The following is a 17,117-nucleotide window of genomic DNA, read 5'->3' on the forward strand; positions in this document are numbered from 1 at the left end:
TGTGGGCCGCGGACATGAGTCAGAAAGGCAGCGAAGCTCACTGGGGAGCGCGACACCCAGGCTGGTGGGATCCGGCCACCGCCCCCACCCCGCACAGTCTCGGGAAAGTGGCAGAGCGGAGCGGCGCGGACCGAGCCGAGCGGTACGGACCGAGCCGGGCGGGGGCGGGGCCTGGGCGGGGCCTGGGGCCTGGGCGGGGCCTACTCCGCTCCGGGCCGGGGCGGGGGGCGGGGCGGGGCCTGGCGGCTGCGCAGCAACACCGGGCACTTCAGGCAGACCCGGCCGCCGCGGCTCGTCGGCGCGCGGCCCCGCACCTGCTGCCCTCGCCCGGCCCGGGGCGCCGCTGCCATGCGGCTGGCGCTGCTCTGGGCCCTGGGGCTCCTGGGCGCGGGGAGCCCTCTGCCCTCCCGACCACTTCCAGATATAGGTGAGTCCCCCTCCCGGGAGTGGGTTGGGGGCCGGACCCGAGGAGGGACAGGGAAGTGAGGAGCCACTGGAGTCCTTGGGGCCGTCCGGAGACCCTGGTCGGGCCCCGCCAGAGCGCGGCCTGCGCTGTCCCGCTGTCCTGGGCCTAGGGCCCGGTGTCTTAGCGATGGAGTGGAGAGGGAAGGAGGGATGACGGCGCTCGGTCCTCTGCGCGGTGCCCGCAGACAGTTTCCGGCTTAGGTGCCAGGCATCGAGGCTCCTGCCCAGCGCTCCCGCGGGATCCTGGAAGGAGGGTCGCTGCTCCCCAGGACTGACGCCTTTGCTCCTCTGGGGCCTAGCTGGCCGTTCCAGCTGGTGCCAGGCCATCGAAGTGGCACGCTGGCTCGCGGGACACAGTGCAGAGGATCCTTGTAGTGCCCCCGCCCCCCGCCCCCTGTCGTGTCAGGCCGGCCTGCCAGACCCCCGCTAGCCCTGACGTCCTTGCCACCAGAAGCCCGGCTGGGCGGGAGGGGCCGGGAGGAGCCAGAAGGGCGAACTGGCCAAGAAAGAGGCTGGGACACTAACTCCTCCTTGGAACTTTCACTTCCCGCTGCTGTCTTGGGCCGGGGGGCCGAGAGGGCAGGCGGGGGTGGATGTCCTGAAGACAGCGGGCCACTGTTTGGGGGGGGGGGGGTACCGGGAGGAAGCCGAGGCTGTGGGGAGTGGGTGTGCCTGGCTGGGCACGAGGGGTATTTAGGGAGGTGGGGGTGTTTGCTCACCCAGAATGGGCGTTCCCGCCTCTGCATTGGAGGGAAGGGGAGGGTGGCTGGGCACCCGGCCACATGGCTTCGCCCAGTTCCGAGTGAGGGCGTTCCTGAGGGTGGGGGGTGGAGGGGTGGGGAGAGGGGAGGGTCCCTGTGAGAATCTGGGATTGGCCCAGGGAGGTCAAGAAGGGGCTGCAGGCTGGACAAGCGAGCTTCCTTCTCTGGGAACTTGGGGACCCGTGGGTGGGAGGCGAGCCCCCTCGCTCCGATATTCTGTAAGTCCCAGCATGCAGTGCAGGACCCACTCAGGCAGACAGGCCTCGATTCTGGGAGCCTTCTGTGGGTCTCGAGGGCACCAGCCACCCCAGTGTGGGGCCGATTGCCTCAGCGCTCTCCTGGGCTGCCTGGGACTGCAGGTGGCCCCAAGGAGCCGCAGGCCAGACCGGAGAGGCTGCGGAGTGGGTCCTTGGAGCCCCAGATCCTTCAGGACGACCGCCCACTCAGCCTAGCCGAGGTGCTTCAGGTGAGCTCCCCTTGCCCCTGGCTTGTGGACCCACCCCCACCCCCCATCAATCAGGTATCTCAAGGCCAAGGCACAGCTAGAGCGGATCCTCCCCGGGTCTGACTGCCTCCCCCACCACACCCCAGCACCTGGCTTCACTTAGCTCCCTCTCCCCTCTCTGTCCACGCTCATCTGTCTGCCTGGCCACATCCAAGCCGTCCGTCTCCACTGGGGAGATCCTGAGGCCAGACTCGCTTCCTTCCCCTGGTGTTGCCCATTTCTCAGCGGCGATGGTGGCAGGGATTTGGAGAGGGTCAAGCCTTCCCCAAAGCCCCCCACCCCCAGCCCCATTCTGCAGCTGAGTCAGAGGAAGGGCTGGGGCCTGGGCCGGGGCCTCCATGGTGCTTCCTCTCTGGGCAGGAAGCCGAGAAGGGGCGGCTCAGATACCTCCCCTGACCTCCTCACACAACCCCCAGAACAATGCCCCAGGCCAGGCAGGGCTTCCTGGTCTCTCCCTGGGGATCCCCCCACCAGTGATCTAATGCTCGGTGCTCTCCCGAGGACCTGAGGCTTCTGGTCCCGGGGGCAGGGTGAGGGAGGTGACCTGCCCTCTTGGTGCCCACAGAGCAGCCTGCCCAAGGCCCTGAGGATCCAGCTGGAGCTGGACGGAGAGAGTCACGTCCTGCAGCTGCTTCAGAACAGGTGAGCTGGTGCTGACAGTGACAGTCACGTGGCCAGCGGCTCCAGTCACCTTCGCTAGGTGTCGGGTCCTAAGTGCTTGCCCGCTCTCCTGTCACCCCCTAATGACTTCAGAAGGGTCTCGTTGTGCAAATGACCAAGTCAAGGCACAGAGAGGTTGAGTAACTTGCCTGCGGTCACACCGCTAGGATGTGGTGAACACCGGATTGGAATTCGGACAGCCTAGGGGATCAGTGGCCCAAGCACTAAACGCTGCTGCCTCCAGAGAGAGGGGGAAGTTCCAGGCAGTGGCCTGGCCTCCCGCCTCCCCTCGGCCCGCTCCAGGCCGCAGCCTGATGCTGCACCACGGTGGCACGTGGGCCAGACACTGCCCCTCCCTTTTTTCATCCCACAGGGATTTGGTGCCAGGCCGCCCAGCCCTGGTGTGGTACCAACCTGATGGCACCCGGGTGGTCAGCGAGGGACACACTCTGGTGAGTCAGGGCCCTCCCGTGCCCCGTTTCTAGCTGAGGGAAGAAGGGGGTGGGGGTGGTAGCCCTGCAGACGCTGCACACCTTGGCCTGTAAGCCTGACTCCTGGGATCAAGTCCTGGACCGCTTGGCGCGCTGGCACAAGTTTCTCTGCGCCTTAGGAGGACTGCTGCTACGAGGGATTGGTGCAGGGCCACACCAGCTCCTGGGCCTCCCTGTGCACCTGCTCTGGGCTCAGGTACGGCAGGTGGATTCCGCGACAGGGGAGTGAGTGAGGGCACCCGCAGGGGTACAGCTGGACGTTTTGTGACTTCCTGTCTTTCCCTAGGGGGCTGGTGGTCCTGTCCCCAGAAAGAAGCTACGCCTTGGAGCCGGGGCCTGGGGATCCTCAGGGCCCTCCCGTTATCTCCCGGATCCAAGACCTCCTCCTGCCAGGTCACACCTGTGCCTTGAGCTGGCGCACATCTGTGCCCACCCTCCAGCCTCTGCCGGAGCCCCCCCACAGACAGCGCCCCAGCCACCGGGTGAGGAGGGTCTGCAGAGGGCTGGGCTTCAGTTGTCTCAAGGGCTGACCCCAGAGCCTCAGAGCCATTGTTCACAGGAACAAGGGCTCTGCCCCTGGGGCCCAGCAGCCCTAGGAGGTGGGTGCTAGCTATGGCTCCATTCCCACAGGAGGAGCCTGCCCCAGCGAGGCTGGGTGAGCTGCCCAGGGCCGGGCAGCTGGCTCAGCCCCTTGTGCGTCTTCAGAGTCCACTCCCGCTTGGGAACAGGAAATGTGATGGTACTTCAAAAAGCTCGTGCAAATGGAATTGGAAGATGAGCTCTGGGTGGGCGTTTGCTGCAGCCATTAAGATGCCACTCCAGGGGCCGGCGCTGTGGCGGGGCAGGCTGGGCCTCTGCCTGTGGCGCCAACATCCCATATGGGTTCTGGTTTGAGTCCTGGCTGCTCCTCTTCCAATCCAGCTCTCTGCTATGGCCTGGGAAAGCAGTAGAAGATGGCCCAAGTCCTTGGGCCCCTGCACCAGCATGGGAGACCCAGAAGAAGCTCCTGGCTTCAAGTCAGCCCAGCTCTGGCCATTATGGCCATTTGGGGAGTAAGGCAGCAGATGAAAGACCTCTCTCTCTGTCTCTCTCTCTCTCTCTGTCTGTAACTCTACCTCTCAAATAAATAAATCTTAAAAAAAAGATGCCACTCGGGATGCTTGTGCTCCATGTCCCAGTGCCTGGGTTCAAGTCCTGGCTCCACTGCTGCTAGTGTGCACCCTGGGGGGCAGCAGGTGGATGGCTTAAGTAGTTGGGTCCCTGCCACCCATGCGGAGATCTGGATTGAGTTCCCAGATCCTGGCTTCTGCCTGGTCCAGTCTTGGCTGTTACAGAGTTCAAAGACAAAAAACTAGCAGATGGAAAGTCTCTCTCTGTCTTTGAAATAAACTAACTAGGCCGGCGCCGCAGCTCAATAGGCTAATCCTCTGCCTGAGGCGCCGGCACCCTGGGTTCTAGTCCCAGTCGGGGCACTGGATTCTGTCCCAGTTGCTCATCTTCCAGGCCAGCTCTCTGCTATGGCCCGGGAGTGCAGTGGAGGATGGCCCAAGTGCTTGGGCCCTGCACCCACATGGGAGACCAGGAGAAGCACCTGGCTCCTGGCTTCGGATCAGCGCAGTGCACCGGCTGCAGCACGCCAGCCACAGCGGCCATTGTGGGGTGAACCAACAGAAAAGGAAGACCTTTCTCTCTGTCTCTCTCTCTCACTGTCCACTCTGCCTGTCCAAAAAAAAAAAAAAAAGATAAACTTAATTTGAAATCCATGTAGTTTTTTCATAAAACACATTTCCATGGACTTCTTGTTTCATTTTATTTATTTGAAAGGCAGAGAAACAAGAGGGGAGAGAGAGAGACAGAGATCTTCCACCTGCTGGCTCCCTCCCCAAATGCCCATACTAACTGGGGCTGGGCCAAGAACCAGGAACGAGCTGTGGGTCTCCCGCGGGGGTGGCAGGGACCCAGGTACTGGAGCCATCAGTGACTGCAAGAACGCAGATCTGCAGGAACCTGGAAATAGGGGTGGAGCCGGGACTTGAACCCAGGCAAGCATGGGAAGCAGGTGCCCCAGCACCACCCTAACCACTGCGTCAAGCGCCCTCCCCTGCATGAACATTTTGAAGCCCCTCATACGTGGTTGTCACGTACAAAGCCATAAAGACCCAACTTCCTGAAGTGTAAAATGGGGCTAGTAGGACCAACTTAACAGGGTTGCTGGGAAGATTAAATGGATCAATATGTACGAAAAGTGCTTAAAACCGTGGCTGGCACAGGGGATTTGATCGTGTTCGCTATGATGATTTTTTTTTTTTAATTTGGAAAAAGCACGGCGGTTGGAGCCAGCAAAGTGTCCACTTTGGACAAGTCCCCGGCCCTTCTGGCTCTCAGTGTGCTCAGCTGTGAAGTGGGCCGGCTCTGTGAGCACACGGCTCGGGCGGGAGACGTGGGGCCGGTCCCCGGCAGCAGGCTCCCTGACCCCTCCTTCTCTTGTCCCTAGCGGAGGCGTGACGTGCTCACCGAGACCAAGACTGTGGAGCTGGTGGTTGTGGCCGATCACGCGGAGGTGAGCCCACGGGCTCCTGCACGCCCCGCGCCGCCCTGCCCACCCCCACGCAGGCCCCGCTCACACCTGCCACCCCCGCCCCACAGGTGCAGAGGTACCCGGACTTCCAGCAGCTGCTGAACCGCACGCTGGAAGTGGCCTTGCTGCTGGACACGGTGAGTGCAGGGCTGAGCCGCAGCGCCACAGCGCCCCCACCCCCCCAGCCCCCAGCCCCCAGTCCGCAGGCCGTCCGCTGAGCCCAGTCTCTCACTCAGTTCTTTCGGCCCCTGAATGTCCGCGTGGCGCTGGTGGGCCTGGAGGCCTGGACCCAGCACGACCTGGTGGACGTGAGCCCGGACGCAGCCGTCACGCTGGACAACTTCCTGCACTGGCGCCAGGCGGACCTGCTGCCTCGATTGCCCCATGACAGTGCCCAGCTGGTGACGTAAGGCCCCGGGGCTCAGCCAGAGGGGCCCTGGCGGACCCTGACCCGGCCAGTCCCCTGCCACCTCGACTCCCTGCCTCAGACCCTGGAGCTCTGACCGCAATGGCTTTGGCTCTGACCTTTGACCTCTGACCCCACAGCGGCATCTCGTTCTCCGGGCCTGTGGTGGGCATGACGGTGCAGAACTCCATCTGCTCTGACTCCTCAGGAGCCGTCAACATGGTGAGTCGTCTTCCAGGCCACCTCCTCCCCGGCAGGGTACAGTTTATTCTCTGAACCCCCGGCCCCTACCAAGCTGCCCGAGGTCCACACCGTGGATATGGAAGGTGGGGCGGGGAGGGTATGGCCTGGGCTAGCGAGCTGGCTCATCAGAGAGTGCGGACTGCCGAGGCCCAGGGGCCTGGGTAACCTCCAGGGGCCGCACAGTGAGGGAAGGCGACGCAGCTGGCAGAGCCCAGGTACAGAAACATTCGACGGGCACCCAGAGGTCGGAGAGGCAGGCACGGGAGGAGGCGAGCTGTGGCTGCACCTGCAGTGTCCCCTCCCCCAACCGCAGGACCACTCCACCAGCATCCTGGGTGTGGCCTCCTCCATCGCACACGAATTGGGCCACAGCCTGGGCCTGGACCACGATTCCCCTGGGAGCCGCTGCCCCTGCCCCGGCCCAGCCCCAGCCAAGACCTGCATCATGGAAGCCTCCACAGAGTAAGGGCAGGGTGCAGGGAGTGGGCGGGGCCGGGGCGGGGTGGGGCGGGGCCGGGGCCAGAGGCGGCCTGCAGCCCCCACCATCCTTGTCACCTGCCCCAGCTTCCTTCCAGGCCTGAACTTCAGCAACTGCAGCCGCCGGGCCCTGGAGCAAGCCCTCCTGGCCGGGCTGGGCGGCTGCCTCCTGGAGCGCTCGCCCAGCCTGCCCGTGATGGCCGCTTTCTGTGGAAATATGTTTGTGGACCCGGGCGAGCAGTGTGACTGCGGCTTCCCAGACGTGAGCCTCCCACCCCCACCCTCAGCCCTCTCTGAGCCTCCTGCGCTCCGGGCTCGTTCCGGAGGGGCCCCTCCCAGACCTCTCTCCGCACCCTCCGTGTGTGGGGCTGGTGCAGGGCTCGTGGGGTGGGCTCCAGCTCTGGGCACCCTTCGGGGTCTGGTCTCGGGGTGGGGGTGGGGGAGGCTCTCGGCCCCCGCCCTGGCGCTCAGCACTCTGTGCCCCCAGGACTGCACTGACACCTGCTGTGACGCCTTCACCTGCCAGCTCAGGCCAGGGGCACAGTGTGCATCCGACGGCCCCTGCTGTCAGAACTGCCAGGTGGGCACCGAGGGGGGCCCCCCAGAGTTCGCCTGCGGTGGGCCGGGGGGGGCACACACTGACGCTGCCCCCCCCCCCCACAGCTACGCCCAGCTGGCTGGCAGTGTCGCCCTCCCAGAGGTGACTGTGACCTGCCCGAGGTGTGCTCAGGAGACAGCTCCCAGTGCCCCCCTGATTCCAGCCTGGGAGACGGCGAGCCCTGTGCCGGCGGCCAGGCTGTGTGCATGCATGGGCGCTGTGCCTCTTATGCCCAGCAGTGCCAGTCACTCTGGGGGCCCAGAGCCCAGCCTGCCCAGCCACTTTGCCTCCGCACAGCCAACACACGGGGGGATGTGTTTGGGAGCTGCGGGCGCAGCCCGGATGGCAGCTACGTGCCCTGCACCCCAAGGTGAGTGAGCAAACCTGCCTGCTCCCCTGGGTGTCCCCTGTGTGCCCCCCACTGACCCTGTCTGTCCACTCCGCACCCCCCAGTGATGCCATCTGTGGGCAGCTCCAGTGCCAGGGGGGCGGGGCCCGACCCCTACTGGGCTCGGCTCGAGAGAGACTCTGGGAGATGGTGGAAGCCAACGGGACCCAGCTGAACTGCAGCTGGGTGCACCTGGACCTCGGCAGTGATGTGGCCCAGCCCCTCCTGACTCTGCCCGGCACAGCCTGCGGCCCCGGCATGGTGAGCAGCCTGGGTGGGCAGGCCGGAAGGAAAGGGAGCCGTGTGCGGTGGCAGACGGAGCACGGCCCTGCCATCCCACTCGTGTGTGCCGGCAGGCGGAGGGCATGAGGCTTAGGCTGAGGGCCGGACTCTTGCTCTCTCCCTGGGGGCAGGTGTGCATGGACCGCCGGTGTCAGCCTGAGGCTCTCCTGGGAGCACAAGAATGTCGGAGCAGTTGCCACGGGCATGGGGTGAGCAGGTGTGGGGGCTGGGAGAGGGGCGGGGGCTCCAGGGAGGAAAGAACACTGTCTTGGGGACAGCTACACACGGCTCTGATCCTGGCTCTGCCACTTGCCTACTGTGTGGAGGCAGGTGAGTTTTTTTTTTTTTTTTCTCTCTTTAAAGATGTATTTATCTGAAAAGCAAAGACACAGAAAAAGAGAGAATCTTCCTCCTGCAGGTTCACTCCCCAAATGGCCGCAATAGCCAGGGCTGGGCCAGGAGCCAGGAGGTTCTGGGTCTCCCATGTGGGTGCAGGGGCCCAGGACTTGGGCCGTCTTCCGCTGCTTTCCCAGGCCACAGCAGAGAGCTGGATCAGGAGAAGGGCTGCAGGGACTCAGACTGGCGCACTGACCTGGGGAGTCTGGGGCAGGTTGTTAGCCTGAGTGGTCCCTCACCTGCTGAATGGGCTCAGAGCGCCCACTTCCGGCCTCCAGCTTGGCGCCCAGCACATCGAAGGGCTCCTTTCCTGTGGGCCCGGGCAGACTCTCCCCAGGGCTCGGGCGCTGCCCCTCGTCCCCAGCACACCTTGCAGCCATGGGTATCTGAGAGCTGGGCAAGCCCCGTGTTGCTCGCCCTGTCCCTGCTAGGTCTGCGACAGCAACAAGCGCTGCCACTGTGAGGACGGCTGGGCACCCCCCGACTGCACCGCCCGGGTCCGAGGTAGCACAGGAGGGGGGGGCGCTCCCCGACTCTGACCCCAGACCCCTTCACCTCACCCACTCTGGCCCCTGCCCCTTGCTGGGTGCGGACTTCTTGGCCCAGCCCGCCTTTGACCCTGACCCCCCCCTACAGCGAGCAGCTCCCTGACCACCGGGCTGCTCCTCAGCCTCCTGCTGCTCCTGGTCCTGCTGCTGCTTGGTGCCAGCTACTGGCACCGGGCCCGCCTACACCAGCGACTCTGCCAGCTCAAGGGACCCAGCTGCCAATACAGGTGGGGCATCGCCTCTCTGCTCCCCGACTTCCACTTGGGACAGTGCAGCCTCCCCCACCCCGCCACGCCCGCAGCTCCAAGCCCCAAGCCTGGACTTGCTGACTGCCTCACCCACACACCTGCCTTCCCTACCCAGGCTCCCAAACCTTCACCGCACGGGTCCCCCGTGGGCTGCCCAAGATGCCAGGGCCACCTCTCCTGGGAGCACCCCTCAGGCTGACCACCTCCCCCACAGCGGCTCCTCTCCTCGGGGCTCCAAAGGACTCGCCTGTCCAAGGGTGCACACAGGCGGCAGCAGGGTCTGAGGCTGGGCCCCCTCCTCTTTTGCCTTTCCACATGCTCAGGGTGGCCCAATCTGCCCCCCCGGAGCGACCGGGACCCCCACGGAGGGCCCTGCTGGTGCCGGGCGCTAAGGTGAGTCCTGAGGCCGGGGAAGAGGGGGGCCTGCTCGATCCGGCCTCTGGCGTGGGCCCCGGGGAGGCATTGAAGGCTTCAACTCAGAAAACAGCTGGCCTTGCCCGGAGTCAGCCAAGGCAGTCAGTCCAGCCCTGCCCAACCCCTGGCTGCAGGCGCAGAACCCGAGTCCAGCCTGCAGTGGGGAGAGGCAGTGGCCAGAGGAGGGCGTGCTGAGCTCTTTCAGCTGCCCGAGCTGGCGGCTTGGAGAGGTGGGTGACCCGTGGAGGGCACGTGGCGGAGGGTGGCGCCCAGTGGGACAAGGCCCCGACCCCCACGTGTGGTAGGGCTGCCGAGTGCCTGTGCCCTGTGCCCCCGGCGTCTGCCAGCAGCGCGTGCGGAGGTGGGCAGCACTCTGGCTCCCCGCTCGTCAGCCACGCATGCCACCCGGTCACTGCACGCACGGCCCCCACTAACCCCGTCTGCCTGCTTCCTCTGCCTCCCTGGGCTGTCAGCTCCTCCTGCTCTCTCATCAGGCCAGCACTCCCGGCCTCCCAGGGGCCCCCTCCAGGCCGCTGCCGCCTGACCCTGTGCCCAAGAGACTGCAGGTAAACCTGGGCCAGGCCCCCTCCCCGGGGGCAGGTGGGAGGCTTGGCGCCCAGCTGCAGTTGTCATCCCTGCTCCCTGCCAGTCAGGTCACCGGGGGCCCCCTCAGCCTTCCGACACGCTGAGCCCCAGCAACAGAAAGGGTGAGCCTCCTGCCTTGGATTCTACCACCATCTGGTGGTCAGCGGCGGGATTGCAGCCGGCCCGGGACTCCGAGGGCCGACCCTCCCCTTTCTTCCCCGAGACTGCTAACTGCGCGCATGCACTCACGCCCTCTGCGCATGCCCCCACTCCCCCCAGACTGACTGCATGCAGAACCGAGCTGCTCCGGGGAACCTCTGCGTGCTCTCACAGCCACCGCCCCTCTCTCTGTTCAGGCTGCACTGGCTGACCGGCCCAATCCCCCTACCCGCCCGCTGCCCGCTGACCCGGTGGTGAGGCGCCCGAAGGTAACCGTGGGGGGAGAGAAGGGCTCAGCCTCTCCCCCCACGTAGGGCTGTGGCGCTGGTGGCCGTGGCGAGACGTCCCCTCTGTGCCCGAGGGCACGTACCCCGGTGGCGCCCTTAATGGTGACAGGTTTGTTCGGAGACAAGGGTGACCGTTGGTACCTTGGTACCGCTGTCCCCAAGCTGGTGTTCCTCCTACCGGTGCATCGGGGCGAGCAACGTGACACCCCCCACCCACCCAAGCCGCCCTCCTGCCTCCTCTCTCTCCCAGTCCCAGGGGCCTGCCAAGCCGCCACCCCCAAGGAAGCCACTGCCTGCTGACCCGCAGGGCCGGCGCCCATCAGGTGACCCGCCCGGCCCAGGAGCCGGGATCCCACCTACAGTGATACCCTCCAGGTAGAGGGTGGGCGCTGAAGACGGGTGGGCGAGGCGGGTGGTCTGGAGAGAGGGGACTTCTGACCTTTTCCTCTCGGCTTCCCGCGCCCCAGGCCAGCACCACCGCCCCCAGCAGTGTCCTCGCTCTACCTCTGATCTCTCCTGAGGTTCCGCTGCCTCCAACCCGGACGTAGGACTCCAAGAAGGAGCCTCACCCCTTGGAGTCCCCTCCCCCCACCCCAAGATGACCGAAAGACTCAGAGCCTGCACGCGGCGGAACAGGAGTCTTCAGACAGCACGCCATCGAGCAGCACTCTAGGGGACCTGCCCACGGAGCTGCAGCCCGGGGGCCGGGGCGGGGCTGCGGCTGGACGGGGGCTGCGGGAGGGGCGCACCGCCTGTCACCGCTCTGTGCAATAAACTTGGGATTCTGAGCGCGCGGCTCGGTGTTTGTCTGCTAATGCACACCGCGGCGCTCCTGCTGCGGTTCCAGGTGTGGCCGCCAGGAGACGCTGCCGCCTCAGCCGAGGACGGGCGTCCCAGGACGCGCCCGCGGTGCGCGAGGCCCCGGGCCTCCTCCTATCCTGGCTGGGATGGCTTCCCCGTGCAATTCTGCAACACAGGGAATTGTACGCCCTTCGCCACCCCCAGTCTCCAGGTCTTCTCCCTCGACGCTGAGTGGCCCCCAGGGGCGGCTGTGGACGGCCGGCCAAGCTGTCGGACCTGTTGTCCCCACCCTCTGGCCAGTGGCTGGGAAAAAGTGGATCTGACTGGTGTTCACAGAGCCCCGGAGCCGGGGCGGGGCGGGGCGGCGGCTCCCACGGTCCCAAGGCCGCTCACCTGCCTCTTCCCCCTCCCCCGCCCCGCCCCCACCTGAGGGCTTGGGAACAAAGGTGCTTTGTACTGGCATCACCACTTGGTCGCTTCGCCTTTGGGACACTTGGGCCCCCGGCCCAGAGCGGTGTGGGTCAGAAAGGCCGGGCGCCAACCCCCAGGTGCATCTGTGGTTAGACTCTGGGGCTGGGTGTGGGGGGTGGCGTCCTAAACAGCTTTGTCCCTTCCTCTCGTGCTAGCCCTAGACGCGCAAAGAAAAGCAGGCAATACCTGAAGGTGGCTGGGTACTCTCAGACCTTGCCCTGCTGCACTTTCCCCATCTTGGCAAAAGGTGTGTGCCGAACTTCCAATGCTTTCTATGCTGTACTAACAACGCAGGCATAAAATGCATGATCTCCCTTTAAAAAAAAAAAAAAAAACACTCCGTGGAGTACGTTCCTCCTCGGTGACCCCCGGGCTGTGCGGTGAGGCCTCGATTGCAGCTTAGGCTAAACTTGGCGCGCGATGCGGCGCACAAAGGGTTAACGAGAGTTGGCTCCTAGTGGAGAGGCGGAGACGCGTTCCCATTGGTGGAAAGTTATCCAGGGGCGTGGCCCGGGAGTCTCCGCACCCCACCCCCCTTTCCGCAACCCCCACCTCTCCACTTTGTACCTTTCTCGCCCCGACTGCGAAGCGGGCCGGGACCCGCAGGGCCAGACCGGACCCGACCCCGGGGGCAATGCGGCCGCTGCCCCTGCTGTGGACTGTCCTGTGGGCCGCGCTCCTCGGCTCCCCTCTGCGGGGAGGCTCCAGCCTCCGCCACCCCATCTACTGGAACTCCAGCAACCCCAGGTAGCCGGGCCGAACCGGGCGGGCGCCCTGCCGGGCCTGCGCGCTCCCGGGCCGTGCGCGCGCCTGCCACTCGTTCTCGGCGCGGCGCCGCCAGAGCCGGGCCGCGCGCCGGGGCTCCTTTGTTTGAGCCGGCGGGGGAGGGGGAGGGGCGAGGCGCGTCCCGGGTCTCCCCCCCGCCCGCACGTGTTGGGGGTGGGCGGAGGACCCCAGCCCCGAGGGCGGTCGCGGGGGCGCGGCGCGTGGGGCTTGGGGGGCTCGGCCCGCGCTCCGGCCCCGCCCCCCTCGCTCTCGCCCGGCGGTCCGCATCCCTCCTCCGGCCCGCGCGGCGAGGTCGGGGGGCTGCACTCGGGTGGTAGAGCGAGAGGCTGCCCTGCGCGCTGCGCCCTTCCCTTGGGCTCTCGGCGACCCGGGACCTCTTTGGGTATCTCTGCTTTCATCTGGATCCTTACCCACCCTCCTATTTCGGTCCAGTCTCGGCCCTGCCCTCTTCTAGCTGAATCACCTTTTAGGCCAGTCATTTGACCTCCCTAACCTCAGTTATGTCATCTGCAAAATGGGCTAATAATACCTGGTAGCCTGAGAAGCCAGGCGGCTCCGGAGGCCGCGCGTGTGAGGGAGGGAGATGCGGGCTGTGCAGACAGACCATTATTTATCCGGCTTTCTCTGCTGCCTGCCTTTGAATCCCCAGCTCCACTGCCTCATCCCCTCCCCAGTTCTCCCTGCTCTCTGCTGTCCCCATCTGTTTTCCTTGCTGATTTTCTGCTTGATACAATCTGTGTTCATTTGTTCGCTGGCTAGCATTTATTAAGCACGTACTGTGTGCAGAGACTTGAGCTAGGCGGCTGGGGATTAGCAGAGGGGACCTGGGACCCTGTGCCCTGGGAGCCCACTGACCCGGGGTTGGGGGGGGGGGGCTGGGTAATGACCTGTCATTACAATACCAATACCAAGTGATAAGGCCTATTGTTTTCCTCAGACCCTGAATTCCTCTCTGTTCCAGACCAGTGCCTCCCAATCGGTCGAGGACCTGTTAAAAATTCAGGTTCCCAGTTCAGCCATGCACTTCCTCCTGTGTACTTTTCCAGGCACTGGAGTTGGGACAAAGCAGGGTGGCCCTGTCCTGCTTAGCTTGCGTTTCCTAAGGCCTGGCTGAGCCCAGGAGCCCTCATTTCTGAACCCCAGGGGCTGGTGGCCTTCTGGCCGGCCACCCACTGAGGGACAATGGGGGCTTTCGTAGGTCACACTTTGCTTTGTGTTGGTGGGGCGGGGGTAGGGGTGCCTTTTCCTCTGGTACTGGCTGCCCCTGCAGCTCCCAGGGGGCTGTGCTCTGGGCAGTGGGTGGAGATGGCGTGTGCCTGGCATTCCTCGTGCCGGCAGGAGAGAAGAGAGGAGGCACCTTGTACCCGGCACCCATGGCCTGCCTTCCACCGCGGGCTCTGTGTCTGCTGGGAGTGGGAGCTGCTCCCAGGCCCCACCTCCATCTCTGTCCCTGCATGGTGGGCCAGTCCGTCTGCCCCACCTTGTCCCAGCAGCCATTTGCCTATGAGCTCACGCACAGGTGCTGTGCCAGGCCTAGTGTGGGCCCCTGCAGGGTGGGGGATGCCAGCTCACAACGAAGCCCCGTGGCGGTGGGCGCTGTGGTCCCAGCCCCTTCCCTGCACTGAATCTCTGAATGGATGGGGATTCTGAGCTGCCCCAGCTCCAGCAGGTGGGAGAGAGGCTGGCGGGGACCCCTGAGAAGGGGTGCGAGGCCCTCACCCTGCAGTGCTGGGCCAGAACCCCTCAGCCCACCCCTCCCTCTGTCTGCAGGCTGCTCCGAGGCGACGCCGTGGTGGAGCTGGGTCTCAACGACTACCTGGACATCTACTGCCCGCACTATGAAGGCCCAGGGCCCCCCGAGGGCCCCGAGACCTTTGCTCTGTACATGGTGGACTGGCGGGGCTACCAGGCCTGCCGGGCCGAGGGCTCGGGCGCCTTTAAGCGCTGGGTGTGCTCGCTGCCCTTCGCCCCCTCGGGCCCTGTGCGCTTCTCAGAGAAGATTCAGCGCTTCACCCCCTTCTCCCTGGGTTTTGAGTTCTTGCCTGGAGAGACCTACTACTACATCTGTGAGTGGCGGGGCGGGCACCTCCAGGGGGAGCGGGGGAGAGAGCGGGCTCCCTGTGTGGCCGCCTGGCCAGGCAGACAGCGGGGCGGGGGGCAGGAGAGGCCGAGGCCACCACTGCTCTGGGGACCTGCTGGGGACCTGCGGCGCCCAGGGAAGGGCACAGCACGGGAATGGCCAGAGGGAGTCTGCAGAGAGGAGGGGGCAGAGGAGCCAGGAGGCTGGGGCGTGGCTGGGGGCACAGAGACGCTCCCGGGGCGCAGTGTACAAAGCGCCAGCGCCTGTGCTGACTTCTTCCTCCCAATTTCCCACCAGCGGTGCCCACTCCGGAGGCTCCTGGCAGGTGCCTGAGGCTGCAGGTGTCCGTCTGCTGCAAGGAGAGCAGTGAGTGGCTGGCGGCTGTGGGGGCCCTGGGGAGGGGGGGCCTTGGGAGCATCTGCTCAGGGCTCCAGGTGGGCCTTCCACTCGTGCCCCCTCCCCAGCTAGCTTTGCGGGAGCCTCCACGCACCCTTTGTGGAGCTGGGCTTTGGAAGGGTGAGCCCCTTGCAGGCCTGAAGCCGCTGCGCTGATGGTCTCTGCAGGCCATCTGGGAAGGGAGGGGCTGGCTCAGGAGACCCCACAGAATGGGCAGGCTGGAGGGGAGGCGGCTGAGGAGGCGGGAGGCCCCACCAGCTCTCCTTCTCCCCTCGCAGAATCTGAGTCCGCCCATCCCGTCGGAAGCCCCGGAGAGAGCGGCACATCGGGGTGGCGAGGGGGCCACGCGCCCAGCCCCCTCTGTCTCTTACTGCTGCTGCTGCTCCCAATCCTGCGTCTGCTGCGAGTCCTCTGAGCCAAGCGGGCCTTCCCTGCCACCCCAAGGAGCCAGAGGCCCCCCGGAAACCCCCGGAGGAGGAGGAGGAACCCTGCCACCACCGGCCCTGGGGTCAGACGAGGCGGAGCATCTCCGGGGGTCCAGGGGCTCTGAGGTGACCCTTCTAGGACCCTGCCCCCTCGCCTCAGGTTGAAGAGGAACGTGAGGGAGCTGCAGACAGCCGGGCCCCCAGAGCAGAGGCAGGACAGGCCTAGGAGCTTCGCCGGCTGCTCCATGCTCTCATCTCAGCCCTGGGAAGACAGGAATTTGCTGGAATAGGACCCCTGAGCCAGCCACGGCTGAAGGCCTGGGACAGGTGGACTGCTGGCCCCCCATGAAGCAGCAGCCCCGGGCATCCGTGCCTGGGGGCAGCACCTGCCCTGCCCAGGGGGTCACTCACTTGTCTTCTGTGAAGACGGACTTTGCCATGAGGTTGAATTTCATGCCAGTTTGTATTTTTATAAGTGTCTGGACCAAACTTTCAATAAACCTCCCATCTTTTCGTTGCCCTCCCCAGCCTACTGCCCACTGGCTCCTTCCCTGCTGCCCGTGCCCCCAGCCTGGCAGGGCCTGACCTCCACACCAGCTGTGCCCAGGCCATCCGTGCCCGGCCTCGGTGGGCACCCCTCTGGGCAGGGCCGGGTGGGTGCCAGCAGCAGCTGTGGAGTTCGGCCCCTCTCACACCTCGCCGCCGCCTTCCCGGGCTGGGGCTAAAGCAAAGGGTGCCAGGAGGCAGCACCCACCATTCAGGGTGCCCGGGTCCCTGAGCTGGGCAGCCTTCCCCCTCCCCAAGGGCACTCTGGGCGGTGCCTGGCCTAGAACTGGGAAGGTGGGGTCAGATCAAAGCCTGCTTCCCCAGCGGCCTCTTTGTTCTTGGCTTTTATAAGGAGGAGGGGGAGGGGCCGAGGAGGGAGGGTCCCGTGCTCTCTGCCCCGCACTCACGCTCCTGCTCCGGCGGGCGGGCAAGGCTCCGGCGAGGCACCAAGCCCGCTGGGGTCCGCTTTCTGAACGGTGTCCCGTGTGGAGCCAGGGAAGGGACACCCCTTTCCTGCAGCTGTGCTCTGTCCGCCCTGGTGCCCCGCAGCCTCCCCTGGCAAGGAGCCTGCCGGCCTGGCACCGAGCCCACGATCGATAGGTGGATGTTGTGCTGATTAGCTCGGCCGGCTGCGGCAGCGAGAGGCGGCGTGTGAACATGGGGGCGGGGGCGGGGGAGGGAGGACGCCAGGGGTCCTGAGGCCGGCGGAGGCCGAGATGCCCAGAGCTGCGAGCCCCTCCCCCGCCCAGTGAGCCCCGCTCTGGGAGGCGAGACTCGCCCACCACCGTGCACCGACTTGGGCTGTCATCCTTAGCGTTGAGTCCAACGCTCTGGCGGAGGTCTGGGATGGCGGACAGAGAAAGCTCTGAGGCAGTCCCTTCCCAGGTGAAGGCCAAGTCTGTAGGGCCGTCGCCAAAACCAAGTCTTTGGCTGGGGTGCGGAGGCGTGAGAGTGGAGTCTGAGCTGGGGGAGGTATGGACTGTGTCTTCCGGTCCTGGGTTCGAATTCTGTCTCTACCATCATCCAGGAAGATGTCTACGTGTTGCCATGGAAACCGCTGTGCTACTGCCCCCCCCCCCCCACCAGAGAAACCTCGCGCGAATAGGCCAGGGGCGATTGGT

The 17,117-nt window shown here is 65.5% G+C and overlaps 2 protein-coding genes across 10 annotated transcripts; both read left to right on the forward strand.

Annotated features, from left to right (window-relative positions):
- Positions 1-312: 312 nt before the first annotated feature.
- Positions 313-11,274, forward strand: ADAM15 (ADAM metallopeptidase domain 15). Of its 9 annotated transcripts, XM_062192392.1 has the most exons (24): positions 313-427; positions 1,586-1,692; positions 2,297-2,373; positions 2,765-2,843; positions 3,002-3,078; positions 3,169-3,364; positions 5,377-5,442; positions 5,529-5,597; positions 5,697-5,866; positions 6,007-6,088; positions 6,423-6,571; positions 6,674-6,848; positions 7,074-7,166; positions 7,250-7,554; positions 7,638-7,833; positions 7,986-8,063; positions 8,682-8,754; positions 8,887-9,025; positions 9,370-9,439; positions 9,595-9,690; positions 9,955-10,026; positions 10,402-10,473; positions 10,742-10,866; positions 10,959-11,274. In XM_062192392.1, exons 1-24 carry the CDS (start codon positions 349-351, stop codon positions 10,999-11,001), a joined length of 2,688 nt encoding a protein of 895 aa, XP_062048376.1. In that variant the 5' UTR covers positions 313-348; the 3' UTR covers positions 11,002-11,274. The 9 variants fall into 9 exon arrangements, with proteins under 9 accessions (XP_062048376.1, XP_062048378.1, XP_062048377.1 ...); XM_062192394.1 differs by lacking the exon at positions 10,402-10,473; XM_062192393.1 differs by lacking the exon at positions 9,955-10,026.
- Positions 11,275-12,316: 1,042 nt separating this feature from the next.
- EFNA4 (ephrin A4) lies at positions 12,317-15,970 on the forward strand. Its single transcript, XM_062193649.1, has 4 exons — positions 12,317-12,510; positions 14,320-14,615; positions 14,927-14,995; positions 15,304-15,970. The coding sequence occupies exons 1-4, from the start codon at positions 12,398-12,400 to the stop codon at positions 15,438-15,440; spliced, it is 615 nt and encodes a 204-aa protein (XP_062049633.1). The 5' UTR covers positions 12,317-12,397; the 3' UTR covers positions 15,441-15,970.
- The last annotated feature ends 1,147 nt before the right edge of the window (positions 15,971-17,117 follow it).

The sequence above is a fragment of the Lepus europaeus genome, chromosome 5 (assembly GCF_033115175.1).
Source record: "Lepus europaeus isolate LE1 chromosome 5, mLepTim1.pri, whole genome shotgun sequence".
NCBI classification, from domain to species: domain Eukaryota; kingdom Metazoa; phylum Chordata; class Mammalia; order Lagomorpha; family Leporidae; genus Lepus; species Lepus europaeus.